At 43.6% G+C, this 16,952-nt stretch overlaps 2 protein-coding genes across 11 annotated transcripts in view; one reads left to right on the top strand and one right to left on the bottom strand.

The window, feature by feature from the left end:
• The window catches only part of LOC147022808 (mitogen-activated protein kinase kinase kinase kinase 5-like), a 149,995-nt gene that overhangs the window by 125,228 nt on the left and 7,815 nt on the right, over nucleotides 1–16,952 (top strand). For all 10 annotated transcript variants that reach the window (XM_085887627.1, XM_085887628.1, XM_085887634.1 and 7 more), the window contains 4 exons: nucleotides 315–407; nucleotides 9,019–9,089; nucleotides 9,538–9,593; nucleotides 16,478–16,577. In XM_085887627.1, coding sequence (XP_085743753.1) covers nucleotides 315–407; nucleotides 9,019–9,089; nucleotides 9,538–9,593; nucleotides 16,478–16,568 — 311 coding nt within the window. In that variant the 3' untranslated portion in view covers nucleotides 16,569–16,577. The remainder of the gene's footprint in view (nucleotides 1–314; nucleotides 408–9,018; nucleotides 9,090–9,537; nucleotides 9,594–16,477; nucleotides 16,578–16,952) is intronic.
• Nucleotides 10,027–16,952, bottom strand: part of RDH13 (retinol dehydrogenase 13) — a 32,089-nt gene continuing 25,163 nt past the window's right edge. The window contains exon 7 of the mRNA XM_085887637.1: nucleotides 10,027–10,478. Within this exon, the coding sequence (XP_085743763.1) occupies nucleotides 10,399–10,478 (80 nt within the window). The 3' untranslated portion in view covers nucleotides 10,027–10,398. The remainder of the gene's footprint in view (nucleotides 10,479–16,952) is intronic.

Raw genomic sequence — 16,952 nt, 5'->3', positions numbered from 1 at the left:
TTTATCCTCTTCCTTATTTATCCTCTTCCCTCTGCATCCTCTTTGCTCTTTCCCTTGTTTGGTGGATCCAAATGTTGCCACAGCGCCCCACTATCAGTCCGTTGGCTTTTTACCTCGTGATCCACTGTGTTCTGGTACCCAAGACAAATTTTCTTACTGCTCTAATCTACAGTAGGTTATTGTATCGGTGATGTAGCCACACTCCCAGAAACGATGGAATCAGCAACCAGATACTGCATACACATGAATGAATGAATTAATGTCGTTGAAACCACAAAAAATACTTTTGCGGCTGATGCATTTGTCCACCACAGGCAATATAAAGATTGTGACCTTTGATGGACACCTCAAGCCCAGTGAGAGATTTGCCTCTGAGCTGGAGTTCAACTTCAACATTGAAGCTCTTGGTAATATCAGCTTCAAAACCGTGATGTGACCGGTCACTTTTATGCATTGGTTGTCTTGTAGGAAATGTAACCAGGCAATTTAGGCAGTCAAATGCACTTTTGCACAGGTCTTCCTCTTCTTTTACTGCTGCCCTTTAATTTTTTTAATTAATTCAGATGTTTACCAACTATATTATGTACTGTCAGACTCCACTATTCATGAATTCTTTATTCGCAGGCCCCGTATATTGACAGATCATAAAATGTAACCTTCTTCGACTTTCACACTTTGCGTATTCACAGGTTTAAAAAACACAATGTTTTTTTTATTTACTTATTTTTCAACACTTCAGGACTGGTCTTCTATATCCACCTGGGAAATTTGAAATCAGTTGAAATCACAGCATTACATAAAAAAGGTGCAAAAATGGATCCCCTTAACTACAGCCCGATTCACTTACTGTACTTCCAATCATCAGCAAGGTCATGGAATCCATCAACACAGTTAACATAAAATCATTCCTTTTCTCCAACAGCTTCATCTCAGATCATCAATTTAGATTCAAAGCTACTCACTCTACCTTGATCATGCTGCTTCTACTCTCCCAACAATGTGGAGGCCCTCAATATCGGACATGAGATCAGGGCCGTCTCTCTGGACATATCTCGAGCTTTTCGTACAGTCTGGCATCCCGTCCTGCTCTCAAAACTCTCTGCCTATGGAATCCAAGGCCAACTCCACTCTTGGATTAATGACTTCCTCCACTCTCGTAGACAACGTGTGGCTCTCAACGGAATTCTGTCATCCCCTCTTCCTGTCCAGGCTGGAGTTCATCACGGCAGCATTTTAGATCCTGTTCTTTTTTCTGGTTTTCATCAATGACCTGACTTGACACTCTGGAAAATCCTTTTTATATCTTTGCTCATGACTACACTCTCTGCCGTGACATCTCTCATCTTCATGACAGACAGGCAGCAACCTCTTCCCTCTCCTCAGACCTTGACAAAATCACAAAATAGTCAAACACAATTTTCTTGATGTATCCATATTGTCCTCCCTTTGCGTTCTCCCTTCCTGCTCATCGTTACCTGCATCCCTTGTTTGTCCATCTTCGTCTACTTTCTCCCTCCACCCTGTTGTTGGTGTTTCCCCTTTCTCCTGCCGTTCCCTTTGTTATGTTGTGTCCTTATTTGTTATGTGTAAGCGCTCTTCCACGAACCTTGAACATGTAAAAAAAAAAACGATGCCCCGACATTCGCGGCATTTTTCAGGAACGTATCCCCGCGAATAATGGGGTCTGACAGTACTGCATTCAAAAGATATATTGTGGTCTTTTATACCATCCTTGAGCAAATGGCAAGTAGAAGACAACCAACCTAACCTCTGAATTGCATCACAAGCTGGGTTTCAACATGGTCTCAGGAATCTAATTCACTTTCCCAATGTAATGATCTGTCATTGTCCCAATGGTCCTAAAGACCTCGCTGTGATCCAGCCACAAAGATTAGCTGAGCATTTGTAGCCCTTACAGTTGTGATCGTTGAATATACTTGTACTGCATGTAAATTTAGTTGAATATACTTGATGTAAATTCAAACTCAGGAACAGGATTTAGCAATTATTTCTGTACTGGAAGTGATACGTGAGCTTGCTTGCTTCATACAATGTGTCCGCATTTTCCTTGGACAACTCCTCTCAACGTCGTGTAAAGTCAGTGCATTTTGTCACTTTTCCTTGGAGTTGGACTGAATTTTTTTTGAGCAATGCCAATCCTTGAGATATTCATTTGTGTGAGGTCTTAGCCTAGTTCCTTATAAAATGTTATTTTAGGTGCCCCTAGAGCCAGTCAGCCAGAGATGTCAGGCCTGGAGAAGGATGTGGCCATTGAATTCTTCCATCATGATCAATCCAGCATTCCTCGAAGCAGTCATGCAGGCAAATGCACAGAGCGAGACCCAATGTGGAGGCACCTCATGTTGTTGATGGTGCATCATTCCCTCTTTGAATGTTGCAGTTTTTGTTGCAATTATGGGACAAATCTGTTATTCAGCATCTATGGGTAGCAGTGACATTGGTGGAGAAGCAATGTTGGCTGAAAATGCCACCAGCCCAGACTCTCCTGCCAAGACAACAATCTTAGGTGAGCGAATGAGTGGTGTTGTCACACGGTGATGGTGTTCCTCAACCCACTAACCATAATTTCACTCTGCCATCCAAATGAAAATTTGCCTCATCACTGAAGAAGACGAATTCAAGAAAAGTGTCATCCTGTTCAATTCCTTGAGCAAATGACATGCGAGCAACTTAAGCCTCCTAAGACCTCTTGTGGAGAATGCTCAGCAGTTTCAGCTGGAAAAATGCCCACCATACTGACCTTCAGAAGGTTCCAAAATTTCCAACAATATCCGCATCTGTTCCTTGGTGTGTATCCTTCAAAAATCAATCTTTAGACAGTGAAAATGGCAAGCCATATTCACTGACATCACAATGATTTTGTAAGTTGTGTTTTTAGTTCCTGTCCAGGCTGGACACAGAGAACAGACACACAGACACACAGACACACAGACTATCACACATTTTTTGCAACTTGGGATTTGTGAGGGGGGGAGGGAGGACTTGAATAAGGGGGGAGGCCAGAGAGTCGGAGTTGCGGGGATGGAGAGTGAGTGAGGATGGGGGCGATCGAGAATTGGGGTGGGCGGGGGCAGTGAGTTTGGAGAGAGAGGTTGAAGCACTGGGAGGGGGGTTGAGGACTTGAAGAAAAAAGGGGGAGGGGGGGCAGAGATGGAATAGAGTTGGGAGAGCAGGGTAGGGTTAGGTGTTAGGGTGTGCTGCCAGGCTGTTTGATTTATTGTACCAAGAGTTGAAATTCATGTGTTTGAGTTTTTAGACATGGCTCTGATTGGTGGGTGCAGCTTTGCCCATCCCCTTATTTAGGTTGATAAACGAATTATTTCTTCCATCTTAAGAAAGGTCAGTGGATGCACATTTCTTTTTTGTTGTTGGTTGAAACATTGAGTCATTATTTGTTCAATTATTTAAAGGTAGAAGAACTCATGATGAACTAATGTGATATATATATATATATATATATATATATATATATATATATATATATATATATATATATATATATATATATATATACACACATATACATACCCTCGGTAAATAAGAGCCGCCGGTATAAATTATTGGGGATTTTTTTTATCAGGCTGTCCATTCTGCTGGCTTTCACTGTTAGATGTGAAAGATCCCACGGTATCTTTCAAAAAAGTAGGCATTTGGTGCGGATAGTGTGTAAATTCCGAATTCCGACATCCTAGTTACCACTGCGAAGGCAATGGCAAGCCACCCAGTGTGTTCCTTGCATTTCGAGACTACAGCATTTATGCTCTGGAAAGTGTGTGGCATTGAACGATTGACATATAAATGACTCCCAGTCTTGGCTGAAGGTATGTTTATGTTTTAAGTTTAACTCCCCCTCCTAACCTCAAGTCCACATGTGCAATGTTTAACTTCACCACAATTTTTTTTGATGCTTTTATATTTTTCACTCGAGCAGTATTTGTTCAGTCTATCTTAGCTAGTCTTCCGTTGAAATCTCCTCTTTCATGGTGTTTCATGGATTCACCCTTGTGTGTTGATACCGGATCATATGTCATGATCCTGGGCAAGCTTCCTGTTGTTATGGTTGTTCTTTTTACTGACTCTCGCGAGATTGAATAAAGCAACAGTTGAGACTTGATATGGTGATGGCGTCTCGTTCCTGCTTATGATCGCTACATGGTTTCAGAAGTCCTGAAGCCACGAACCGAGAGAATTCAAGAAAAATGAATATGTTTAAGCCACCGGAAACTTTCTGCTTTACAACGAGGAATGTAGTGGAGAATTGGAGGCCCTGGAAGCAGCTATTCAGGATATATCACGCTGCAGCGGAGCTTGTCCAAAAGACAAGAAAAACGCGCAAGTTGCCATTTTGCTACACTGTGCTGGTGCGGAAGCGCAGGATATTCAAAAGAACTTCATATTTTCTGAGGAGGAGGATCCTGATGATTGGGAACAGGTACTCAAGAAGTTCCACACATACTGTGAGCCCCGAAGGACCGAGGTATCTGAAAGAGATACAAGTTCTGGCAACATGGTCAGCGTGACGGGGAGACAATTGACAACTGGGTCAAAGATTTGCAAATGCAGCTGGACAACTGTGAGTATGGTGACCAGAAAGAGAAAAATCTCAGAGATATGATCGTATTTGGGGTGGCAAATGAACGAGTGAAGGAGAGACTCTTGAGGGAAGAGAGCCTTAGCCTACAGAGTACTCTGGATGTTTGTCATGCAGCGAAGGCTAGTAAAGCTCGTCTTCAAGCTATGTCCTCTAGTCAGCACCCTGCACAGGTACATGCTGTGTATTGGCACAAAGCGAAAAGAGAAGGAATCAGGAAGCAGTCAGAACCAGGAAACAGAGACATTAAAGCAGATTGCAGTCATAGCCATAGACAAGGGGCCAACTATGGTAACTGTGGTATGTAACACCCTGCACATAGCTGCCTAGCTTATGGCAAGCTTTGTCATGCCTGTAACAAGCCTGATCACTTTCAAGCACAGTGTCACTCCAAGAGGAGAGTGAATAAAAAAGGAACTGTCCATGCAGTCCAACAGGATCGAGTCGGATGACAATGACACATCTCTTCATAGGGACAGTAACATCAGCATCCGCTCCGACAGCTGTGTCTCACTCAGAAAGACAAAGTTACCGGATCATTCTGGTAGTGCTAAACAGATGCCAGGTATGCTTCAAGCTCGATACAGGTGCTGACACAACTATAATAGGTAATAGGGACGACAAGCGTCTGCAGCCCAAGCCATGTCTGAGGCGGAGCCCAGTGACTGAAAGCATATAATGGTAAGCCCATACCTAGTCTAGGTATCTGCCGTGTGAAGCTTGAGCGCAAGGGGCAGAAATTCACCACCAATGTGGAAGTCATTCTTGATGGCCAGCCTGCACTACTGGTATTGGGTGCCAAGATTGTCTCGATCTAGGTCTAGTGAAATGGATGTACACTGTAGCAAAAGAGACCTTGAGCTCTCAATCAAGAGCAACCACATTCAAGGAGCAGGTGCAAGAGACTCACCCATTGCTGTTTACTGGAAGAGGATACCTGGAAGGTGAGCACTCTAACTGCGTGAAGATGCAAAACCAGACATTCATGCACCAGGTGCATGCCTTTTGCCCACCAGGAGAAGCCCCGAGCTCTGCTCGACAGACCAGAGCAACAAGGATTTATCAAGGTCAGTGAGCCTACAAAGTGGGTAAACTCACTTGTCATAATAGAAAAGGTGAACGGCAAAATAAGATTACGCATCGATCCCAAAGCCTTAAATAAGGCGATTCAAAGAGAGCACTTCCAGCTGCCCTCCAAGGAGGAAATCTTGGGTGAGCTTGTGGAGCACAGTTCTTTACAAAGATGGATGCAGCAGCATTGTTGCATCAAATCAAATTAGATGAGTGCTCATCCAAATTGACAACCTTCAATACTCCATGTTGCCATTATCGTTATCTTCGCATGCCTATGGGTATCTCGTCTGCTCCAGAAGTGTTTAACAAGAAACTTAGCCAGCTCCTGGAAGATTTGCCAGGTTGTCGAGTGTTCGTTGATGAGATGATTGCGTGGAGACACACAGCTGAGGAACATGATACTCGGTTGGAGGCTGTACTTGATCGCTTAGTTGAGGTCGGACTTCACCTCAACCTGGAAAAGCGTTATTTCAGGCAGACTGAGATTATGTACCTGAGAGATCATATAATGGTGCAAGGAGTGCAACCTGATCCAGTCAAGGTGGAGGCGATCAGCAGGATGCCCACACCCTCCGACAGTGATTCATTGCGAAGAGCGCTCAGGCTGGTGACATACGTTGGTAGGTTCATGCCTAACCTGTCGGCCCGCACAACCGCTCTCAGGTCATTGTTGGAACAAGATGCAGATTGGCAGTGGAACCTTGAGCATGCGAAAGAGTGGCAGAATATTAAACAACTCTGACCAAGGATTCTGTACTGCAGTACTATGATCCACAAAGGCTTACCAAGGTGTCAACAGATGCCAGCAAGAATGATTTAGGATCCGTACTCCTGTAAGAGAGAGAGAGAGGGACATTGGCTACCTGTTACCTATGCTTCTAGATCAATGACTGTGGCAGAGACTAATTACGCACCGATTGAGAAGGAAATTCGAGGCGTAGTGTAGGGTTACGAACATTTCCATATGTACATTTATGGCCAGAAAGTCATTGCAGAGACAGATCATAAGCTGCTTATTGCAATAGCAGGCAAGCTTCTTGGTGGTGCACCGCCTCACCGACAAAGACTTCCCCTACGTCTGCAAAGTATGAACTTCAGTGGCAGTATACACCGGGAAAACATCTGGTGGTTGCAGATGCACGGAGTCGTGCCTGCCCGACGGAAGCAGTGGACAGGACGATTGAAACATGTAGAAGTTCATGTCTGCGTGGTCCGAGTGGAACCTTCCAGTCTCTGGGGATAAGTGGGCTGAGATAGCAGCCGTGACTGCGGAGGATACCATCTTGCAACAGGTGATCAGCTACATCAAGTACCTGAGTATACAGTGCTCGAAGTCTTACTCCATATTTCAGGACGAACTGAGTGAGGTAGATGGAGTCCTTCTGAAAGGCCAGCGAATAGTCGTTTCTTTCAGCATGCATAGTAGTATGCTCAGCAGGATCCACGAGGGCCACCTGGGCAAGGACCAAAGTGCAAACAACATGCACGGGAGGCCCTATATTGGCCAGGTATGAATGGCCAGATTGATGACTTTGTGAGCTGCTGTGATGTGTGTTTGAAACACGGCAGTGCTCAATGTGCAGAATCCCAACAGCCACATGAAAGGCTGAATAAAACATGCGTTAAGGTCGGATGTGACATATTCCACTATGCCAGTAAGCCTAATCTGCTGGTGACGGACTATTTCTCCAACTATCCAGAAGTAGCATTGCTTACATCAGAGACTAGCAGGGAATGTCTGTCTTTGGATGTCAAGGGATCATGGGGCAAGTGGTGAGTGATGGAGGACCACAATTTGCTCGTGCTGAATTCAAGAAGTTCTCATTAGATTGGTAGTTTGAGCACATCATGTCAAGCCCTTACTATCCCCAGTCAAATGGTATGGCTGAGAGTGGTGTCAAGATTGTAAAGAGACTTCTTAAGAAGGCTGGAGAGTGAGGAGAAGATCCCCACCTGGCTATGTTGGCCTACAGAGATGCCCCATTAGAAAATGGATGGTCACCAGCAGAACTCCTTATGGGACCAAACCTCTGAACCTGCCTTCCAACCATAGCTTGGAAGTAAGAGTTGCAACACCCTGAGCCTTGATCTATAAAAGGAAAGGAGCTGTCACAACTGAAAGCAATGCAAACCATCCGTGTGTGGAACAACGGCCACTTGGAGGACTGAGAAAGAGTAGTTCGGATGGTGAGTCCCAGATAATATGAGGTGGAGCTTGATAATGGATGAATCTTTCAAAGAGACAGATGACATCGCTTGGCTACCAGGGAGAGAATGCACACCACAGGATAGGTGGCCTGCGATCGATCGATGAGAAGTTGTCAGCCACAGAGGAGCCGGAACAGCGACCACCTCAAGGAAAGCAAGCAGGACCAGCTACCCAACCGGTGCCAGCACAACGCCAGGTGCAGGAACAAATGCCTGTACCTGCTCTGAGACACAGTACTCGGATCTCGAATAAGCCTGCCAGATTAATTTAAGAGATGTAAACATAACATCCTACTATCTATTGGAGTGTTAATTCACACTAAGGTGACAATGCCATTCTATAGATGAGTAAATTTAGCATTGTTGCATTAGTCAACTTGATCGATATAGAATAGGTTGCTGAACACTATCTAAAGAAGCAATGCCATCTTGTCCAAGATTTACATCATAGTTATATTTAATGTCTAATCTCAGCAATATTTGCTTTAAGGGAAAGATGTGTTGATACCGAATCATATGTCATGATCCTGGGCAAGCTTTCTGTGGTTAAGGTTATTGTTCTTTTTACTGACTCTCGCAAGATTTAATAAAGCGACAGTGAGACGTAATACGGTAATGGCATCTGGTTCCTGCTGATGATCGCTATCCTATGGTGATTTTTTTAATATGAAGGGTCCAAAAATAGGAATGTAATCAACACAGTGCTTAATTCATGCAAAAACATTGGAATTTGATCACTGTGTTATCTCAAAGATTTACTTTTGTGAGTTTGTCCCAGTTTCAAGCAACTTAATGAACACCTTCTGGAGGACTGCATCCCCCAATGATGGCAGCACCTCTTGCTGACAATGAATGCCCCAGAACCGTAATTCACTCTCTCCGATCTCCAATGAGAGTCGAACACGGGACGAAACACTCACTCACACGCTTTCATAAAGCTCAAGTCCAACAAATCCCATTGAAAATTATTCACCAACAATGTATCGGGGAGAAACCAGAGCTAACGTGTGTTCAAATCACTTAAAAAAAAAAAAAACAGAAATGCATCACAGGTGAGTTTTTAATCACAGGAGCTGTCTTTGAAAATTTGTGCGTTATTCTGTCCCGTCCACTGTTTTTCTCAGTGTGTCTCCAAGACAGCATTCTGGCGTTCTGGAAGCACGGCATGCAGGGACGCAGCTTCACCTCCAACGAAGTAAGACTTTCTGCCATTGCCACAGTGAATACATGTGGATGTTGCACATGGATGTGTACTTGCATGGTACATTAGATAAGAATTTTAAAAAGGAATAGCAAAAGATTTGTGCAACACTTTGTGGGGAGCAGAGAGGGAAACCTGCTGATTGTAACTGATGGGAACAAGGTTTGGTATAGCATTGACACGTCATGACTGGCCAGTTTGTGCGAGTAATCTATTTTTAAGGCTCACCAATTTGAACATGATCAAATTTTTTTTTACAAAATCTCACGACATCGTTTCCCTTAATCACATCGGGTGGTCTTGAGTGTTTCCAATTGTACACATTATTGTTTGTGTGAATCTGGTTGTAAATTATATTACTACACCCAAACAAAGTGATTCACTGGGATTCGATGCTAACGGGAGCTTTCACATGATGATTGTGCAATTCTCCACGCTGCAGGTGACCCAGGAAATCACTGATCCAAGCCACGTGTTCCGCCTCCTTGGATCAGACAGGTCTGTTTCATTTATCATTCGCTTCTCTCACGGATCATTCCTCATTAACAGTCCCTCTCCTTCCTGATTGAACACTTTGCACTATCATCAGCTGATTTGGGTACAGTGGCAGAGTGGTGGACTGCTATTCTAGACGTTGTGGATCCAAATCCAACTTGTGTTAACAGTACGAAAGATATTGGGTTCTTTAGAGAAACCAAGATAGACAATCCAAGGGTGACATGGGAGACTTGTACCACGCCACCATTGGATCGTCACGGTAAAAAGTCAACCGTCGCATTCACGATGACATCGGCTCCAATATGTGGTTGAGACAAAAAGTTGACATCTTGGGTATTTTCCGGCACGGAGGCATCGATAGATTAAGGATCGGCAACGAAACATTCAAATAAATCCTTCGAACAGTATTTATTGAACAATCTTGTAGCTGCATGCAGGTTTTTTTTTTCTTCTGAAAGCGTAAAATTATTGGAAAAAAAAAAATCTCATTCAAGTAAATATGTGGAAATGCACCTTCTTTTGATGATCACGTGACTGAGAGATCAGATTTAAAGTTAAAAGTACATATTTTAATTTACATGTATGTAACAAGTACGCGCCTACGACTGGTGGAGTATCTGATGGTGTTTATGCACGATTGTGCACAGTCCGTTTTGCTCACACCTCATGAAGCTGGGATTCCAGGTTCTCATCCAGGTCCAAATCCTATAAGCAACAGAGAGCAAATCGATGATTCCCTCATCGTAATCACAAAATGAAACGACACCACTCGGACTGGAGAGCTGCAAGGAGAGATCTGGTGGTGTCATCGAGGTTGTTGTTTAGAGGTCCACACATCTTTTGGGATGATGTACCAAAGGTTTTTCCATGCTGCTGAAGGGATTCCTATTCAACAAAATGGACAATCAAAGCAATTAATTATTAATCATCTTTTTTTTATGTTTTTTTTTTGTATGCAAAGTCAAGGCTTGTTAAATGGCCAGAACACTGAATGGATCAGGATATGCAACAGAACAAAAGGAACGGCAGAAGGAAGGGGAAAACACCAACAGTGGGGCTGAGGGACAAAATAGACAGAGACTTGGACAAATAATGGGTGTGGGGAGGAAAGAGGGGTGGTCAACTCGTGGAGGATACATGGGGTAGACAAGATGGATTCAAAACAAACTCTCAAGAAGGAAAAGCTGGAAATTTGGAAGATGGGCTTGGTGGGGGATGGGGATGGGGGTGGGGGGGTGGTTGATAGGGTGAAAGACGATCATGGTTTTGGATTGGGAATAATCTGAGATAATGGTGAACAGCTGAGTTGAAGACCTGGAAGGAAGAACGAGATTGAAGAGAATGTGAAAGTTGGTTCCACAGGCAGGAAAAAGAGGAACAAATGAAGTGAAGGTGAGCAGTGATTCTGAACTTTGGGAGTTTTACTAGAAGGGTTTGATGGTGGACCGCATACACTCTGCAGAAACCTGGGGAGGACAAAGGAAGGAAAGAGCAGAGGGTACATGATCAAAAAGGAGGTGATAGAAGACAGAGAGACCTGTCTGTGATGGGAAAGTGATAAGCACATGGACTCAGCTTCAACGCGGGAGATTCCAATGATCCTGAAGACCTTGGTTTCCACGGAATCAAGGTGAGCAAGGTGTGAGGCAGGGGAGCCAGCTCAGAGGGGAGAGCAGTACTCCACCATGTTGCAGATGAAGGCTTTATAGGTGGATACGAGTTCAGGTGTGTCAAGGAAGGACTTCATATGATGGAGGATGCTCAGTTGGCGACTGGCTTAGGGGTCGACTTTGAAATGTGGTTAGCCCAAGAAAGTTCATGGCTGATAGGGAGACCCAGGAGTTATGTAAATATTTTGAGGGATGTCACAGCAGAGGGTGGAGTTATCAGCAAATAGATAAAGGGGATTTCCCAGAGAGTCAGAGAGATAATTGATGAAGAATAGGAATATGACTGGGCCAAGAACACTGTCTTGGGGCACTCCAACCTTAACAGGAAGAGGAGATGAAAGGATTCCATTGAGGGCCAGACATTCGCTGCGAGAGTGGAGGAGGTCAGGAGGCCATGTATGGAGTTAGCCTTGTATGCCATAGGCATAGAGCTTAGAGAACTAGACAGGATACCAAGCTGAATTGAAAGCACGAGATATGTCCAGAGAGCCGGCCCTGATCTCATGTCTGACATTGAGGACGTCCATTCATTGTTGCGAGAGTAGGAGCAGGATGTCCAAGATTGAGTTACCTGTTCTGAATTCATGTTGGTGATCTGAGATGATGCCGTTGTTAAAAAGGAAGGATTTCATATCAACTGTGATGATGGATTGCATGACCTTGCTGATGATTGGAGGTAAGCTGATAGGTCCATAGTTAACCATTTGAGGATCACACGCATCTTGAAAGTAATTTTCAGATACAAGTCCAGTTTTATTATTGGTTTGACAAACTTAAAAAAAAAAATTCTTGAAATTTAAGAGTATGTGTGATGGAAAAAAAAAGAAAAGGCAACAAGAAAGCATGACAAATTATGGAAACTACAAAAGATCTTACCCGTATTAGCTGCAATGTTTGCCAATGTACAAATGTAAAGTAATGCAAAATTTTCCAGGAAAATATTGGAGATACCCCACTTCAAAATTTTGGGACGTAGGTGGTCCTTGGTCCTTAAACGGTAAAGATGATCGTTTTTTGCATCATTCTACCTCCGCCATCAAATGTGGATGGAGGTTATGTTTTCAGCCCTGTCTGTTTGTCAGTCTGTCTGTGAGCAGGATATCTCAAAGAGTTATAGATTCGGAGAAAATTTGGTGGACAGGTTGGGTGGTGTGACAAGGACGAATTGATTAGATTTTGATGAAGATCTGGATCCGGATACCAGAATTTCTTTTAATTTTTAAAATGATTCTTCATAATTGAGTGATGGGGCCCAAGAACGAAATACAGGTATATCATGCTATTTCAAAACGTTGTGGACGGGTTATGGCAAAATTTGGTGGATGAGTTGGGTAGATGACAATAACAAGCCGATTCGATTTTGGTGTATGAGAAGGATGAAAGGCCAGATCTGCATCGAGACCAATCAGTGGAATACACAACGTAAACCGTTCAGCCTGGCAGAGGTATATGCCCCACCGAGTGCCATTCTAATTACCTCCATCACTGAAGGTGAAGGAGATTATGTTTTCACCCTTTTCTGTGTGTTTGTTACTTACGAAATCTAAAGATTTCGTAAGTATATTGATCAGTTCCGTTCTGTTTGTTTGTGTGTGTGTTTGTTTGTTTGTCGGCACGATAACTCGAGAACGGAAGAAGCTACCAATGTCAAATTACACCACGTGATTCAGGAGGGTGATGGCTAGTGCTGATTAGATTTTGGTCAAAATCGGTCAAAGGTCAAGGTCACAGTGAGGTCAAATATTCAAAACATGATAACTCGAGAAAAGTTACCACAGGTATTATTGACGGAGCGTGAGTTTGGAAGATCGAGGTAAGTTCGGCGGAATTTGTGTGTCAATTCGTTGAGTTACGGCTGTTTTAAAATTTTCAGTGTTATAAAATAATATTAAATAATTCTGTAAATTCCTGTGGAGAAATGGAGTATTTTTGCTTCGGTCGACGTTACGAGTTTGTTTTAACTTCGATTTTAATTTTGTCTTCGGTTTTTGCGATCGCTTAGGACGCTTACAACTCGGTTGTCGAAATTCTGGTAAAAATCGGATGTTTTGGAGACGTTTTAAGATTGTATAAAAATATTTCACCCGCCGCGTCACGGCTCGTCACGTAGCGAGGTTTTGCGTGTGCGCGCTGACGTCATCGCGCTCGCCCTGGCGTCCTTTCGAGTTGGGGGGGGGGGGGTGTGACCTTAACGTTACGTTAATCCGCGGTAACTCGAGAATGGAAGAAGCTACCAATGTCAAATTACACCACGTGATTCAGGAAGGTGATGACTAGCGCTGATTAGATTTTGGTCAATATCGGTCAAAGGTCAAGGTCACAGTGAGGTCAAACATTCGATTTTTGATGGTTTGGTACAGAATCATTGTAGAAACTTCTGGTTTGCGTCGCTACCTTCTCGAGAGACAGCTTTTATTAGACAAGGTCAGAGGTCAAGTTGACGATTTCGTAAGTACCAGTCCATGACTGCTTGTTTGTTTGTTTGTCTGTTTGTTTGTAAACGTTGTGGTTGGATCGAGATGAAATTTTGTGGACAGGTTGGATGTGTGACAAGGATGAACTGATTAGATTTTGATGAAGATCCAGATCCGGATGCGAGTAATAGAATTTTAAAAAGTGATTCTTCACCATTGAGAGATCGGGCCAAAAATTATATATAGCACAATATCTCAGAAAGTTGTAGACGGATTCGGATGAAACTTGGTGGACACATTGGGTGTGTGACAAGGAAGAATTGATTCAATTTTGGTGAAGATCTGAATCCAAGTTCGGATCTGATAATTTTTTAAGTGATTCTTCACCTTTGAGAGATAGTGGCATGACTTGAAGTGATTCATTCACCCTTGAGGTGCTGAATGAAGAGTCGGAACCACTGGGATTATGGCTTTCCTGTGTCAAAACTAAGATCCAGGCTTTCAATGACATCTTGGATGCTGTAATCTTGTCTGTACTTGTTTGTGGCGAGAATGTTGAAGTCACAGAGAGATTCACTTACCCTGGCAGTGATATTCATGTCTTTGCTGGCTGTGAGCCAGAAGTCAATGGATGTCTGGGTTGGGCTTGGGGAGTCATGGATTCACTGGATCATGGGGTGTGGCGCTGTTGGGAACTGTGTGGGAGGACGAAAGTCCGAGTCTTCAGGTCCTTGGTGCTTCCAGTCTTACTGTATGGATGTGAGACCTGGACTCTGACCAGGGATCTGAGTTGGAGACTTAATTCCTTTGGTACCAGGTCTCTTCGGAGAATACTTGGCTATCGTTGGTCGGACCTTGTGTCCAGTGAGCGGTTTCTGAGAGAGACTCAAATGAGATTTGTTACCTGTATATTCCGTGAGCGTCAGCTGCGGCTGTGTGGACATGTGGCTCATTTTCCTGACGCTGATCCTGCTCACCAGATTCTCACAGCGAGGGAGCCTCATGAGTGGAGGAGGCCAATGGGCTGACCACGTGCATCGTGGTTGCAGCAGGTTGATCAGCATCTCAAGGAGATGGGGATGGGCTAGGCATCTGCCTGGGGGATGGCCAGACAGAGGACTCTGGAGTACTGGCGGAAAGTGGACGCAGCAACGATTGTTCCGGCGCATGCTCCCATACCTGGCGTGACCTGACCTGAGAGATCGGGCTAAACTAATGTATAGCAAGATATCTCAAAATGTTGGGGGTGGATTCAGATGAAACTTGGTGGACAGGTTGTGTGTTTGGCAAGGACAAATTAATTCGATTTTGGTAAAGATCTGAATCCAGATATGGATCCGAGAATTATTTATTTATTTAAGTGATTCTTCACCATTTGAGAGAAAGGGCCAAAAACGATAAAGTACTGACTGTATAGCATGATATTTCAAAAATGTAATGGGCCCGATATTTTCTCATGGATCAGGCATTACGTGGCGGAGGTATACGCTCTACAGAGTGCCCTTCTAGTTTATGTAATGCAGTGATGTTGGCTGATGGGATGAAAAGAGCAGAAAGAGTATGTGCAAGAGCAGCAGAGCAGGTTTTTGGGGAACATGAGCTGATGCCATCCAGTCCAGTTGCAGAATCAGAGTCAAGGGATGCCAGAATATTCTCCACCTTTTCAGGGGCAAAAGACACATGGTCCAGGAGCAGTTGGATACGACTCGGTAGGGTGGGTACAGAGGCCGAGGGATTGGGGACACAGGATTTGGAAGCATAAATCCAAATAGCCAGTCTTCATCCAAACAACCAGCGACAGTAAGGTAGGCTATAGAAGAAGGTGATTCGTGTTACACATGCAATGAACAAAGCACGACACCTCCTGAGCAAGCTTTGCACAGTGGACAAAGAACATCACTCTTCACATTGCTTCCATCATGAGTGTGAAGAAGGAGCAGAAAGGTACAGAGAAGGCGAATGTGTATCTCATGTCGTGCGTGTTTTGCCTTGTGGTTTATCACTCTCCTCTGCAAGGGATCACTGTGGTCTCATGTTACGTACATCATAGTGGTGATAATACTACGATTACGTGACACTTTGTCTGTTACTAGCATTCAACCTGTCGCTTCGCTGATGGTAGTTGAACAACATAACTTACACATGTTATAGCACGGGAAATCCAGTTTATTGAAAAATCAATATTTGCATTTTTATTTTATTCCAGAAACATTTTGTTTCCTAGAAACATCCCAGCATTAATTTTCGTAATACACACTTTTTAGCCAAAAAACAATATTATGAATTTGTTTTCTGTTCCCAGGGATCAGACGCTGTCGTTTTCTTTTTTCAAGTTGCAGAATGCAGTTCTCGTTGAGTCATGAATAATACACCACCGTAAAGGCCTAGCCTAGTGCTAGATGTAATGCCGTAATGATGTCCCAGATGCAACGCCACCTTACTACATTACCATCTCACTAAATCCGTCACATCGACTCTTAGCATCTAGCATTCAGCCCGTCACCTACGGACGTCGGATAGTCAGATATATGAGTTATGTTGTTCAACTACCCTCAGCTAAACGACGTGACGAGTTGAGTGCTGGACGCCATTCCCAGCAAAAAGAGTGTGACAGACAAAGGGACGGACGGACAGAGAAATCCGATACCACGATCACTGCATGGAACATATAATGTTCATTACAACAATACTCGAATGCATAATGTACTTACATTTCTGAGATACATTTCCCCAAATAAGCTTGCATTTCAGACAATGGCTGTCCTATTGCTGTTTCATTACATCCGTGCTTCCTTTGCAGGGTGGTCGTGCTGGAAAGCAGACCAACAGAGAAACCTTCGGCTGACAGCAACCTCTACATCCTGGCTGGGCATGAAAATAGCTTCGGATAAGACCCTTCGGTGTGTGAATGCCACGTTCTTTTAAATTTATCATATTAAGAAGAAACAGTTGGAGTCTAAAAAGATGAACAATCAAATGGTGACAAAACATGGGCAGCAAAAATTTGAACAACTTCTTGTACCAATGCCTGTCCTAAAATTGAAAGTGGAATAGTGAGGCAAAAGTAATGAATATATTATTGGTAGTATATATGGAGAAGGGAAAAAAGGAGAGGAGAAGCAGGACTTGAGGAAAAGATCACACGATTAAAAAAAATAACCATAGTAAGAGGTCACATCTTGGAATGTTGACCCACAGGGATCAGAAAAGGTAAAAATTGGTCACAGAATGCGAAGTAGAGCATGAGAGAGGACCTCATCTGAAGCAACCTGCTG

Source organism: Eptatretus burgeri, chromosome 7 (assembly GCF_056783735.1).
Source record: "Eptatretus burgeri isolate ZD-2024b chromosome 7, Ebu_testis_v1, whole genome shotgun sequence".
NCBI lineage: Eukaryota > Metazoa > Chordata > Myxini > Myxiniformes > Myxinidae > Eptatretus > Eptatretus burgeri.
Note: the sequence above shows the minus strand (reverse complement) of the source record. Positions and strands in the feature narration are given on the sequence as shown.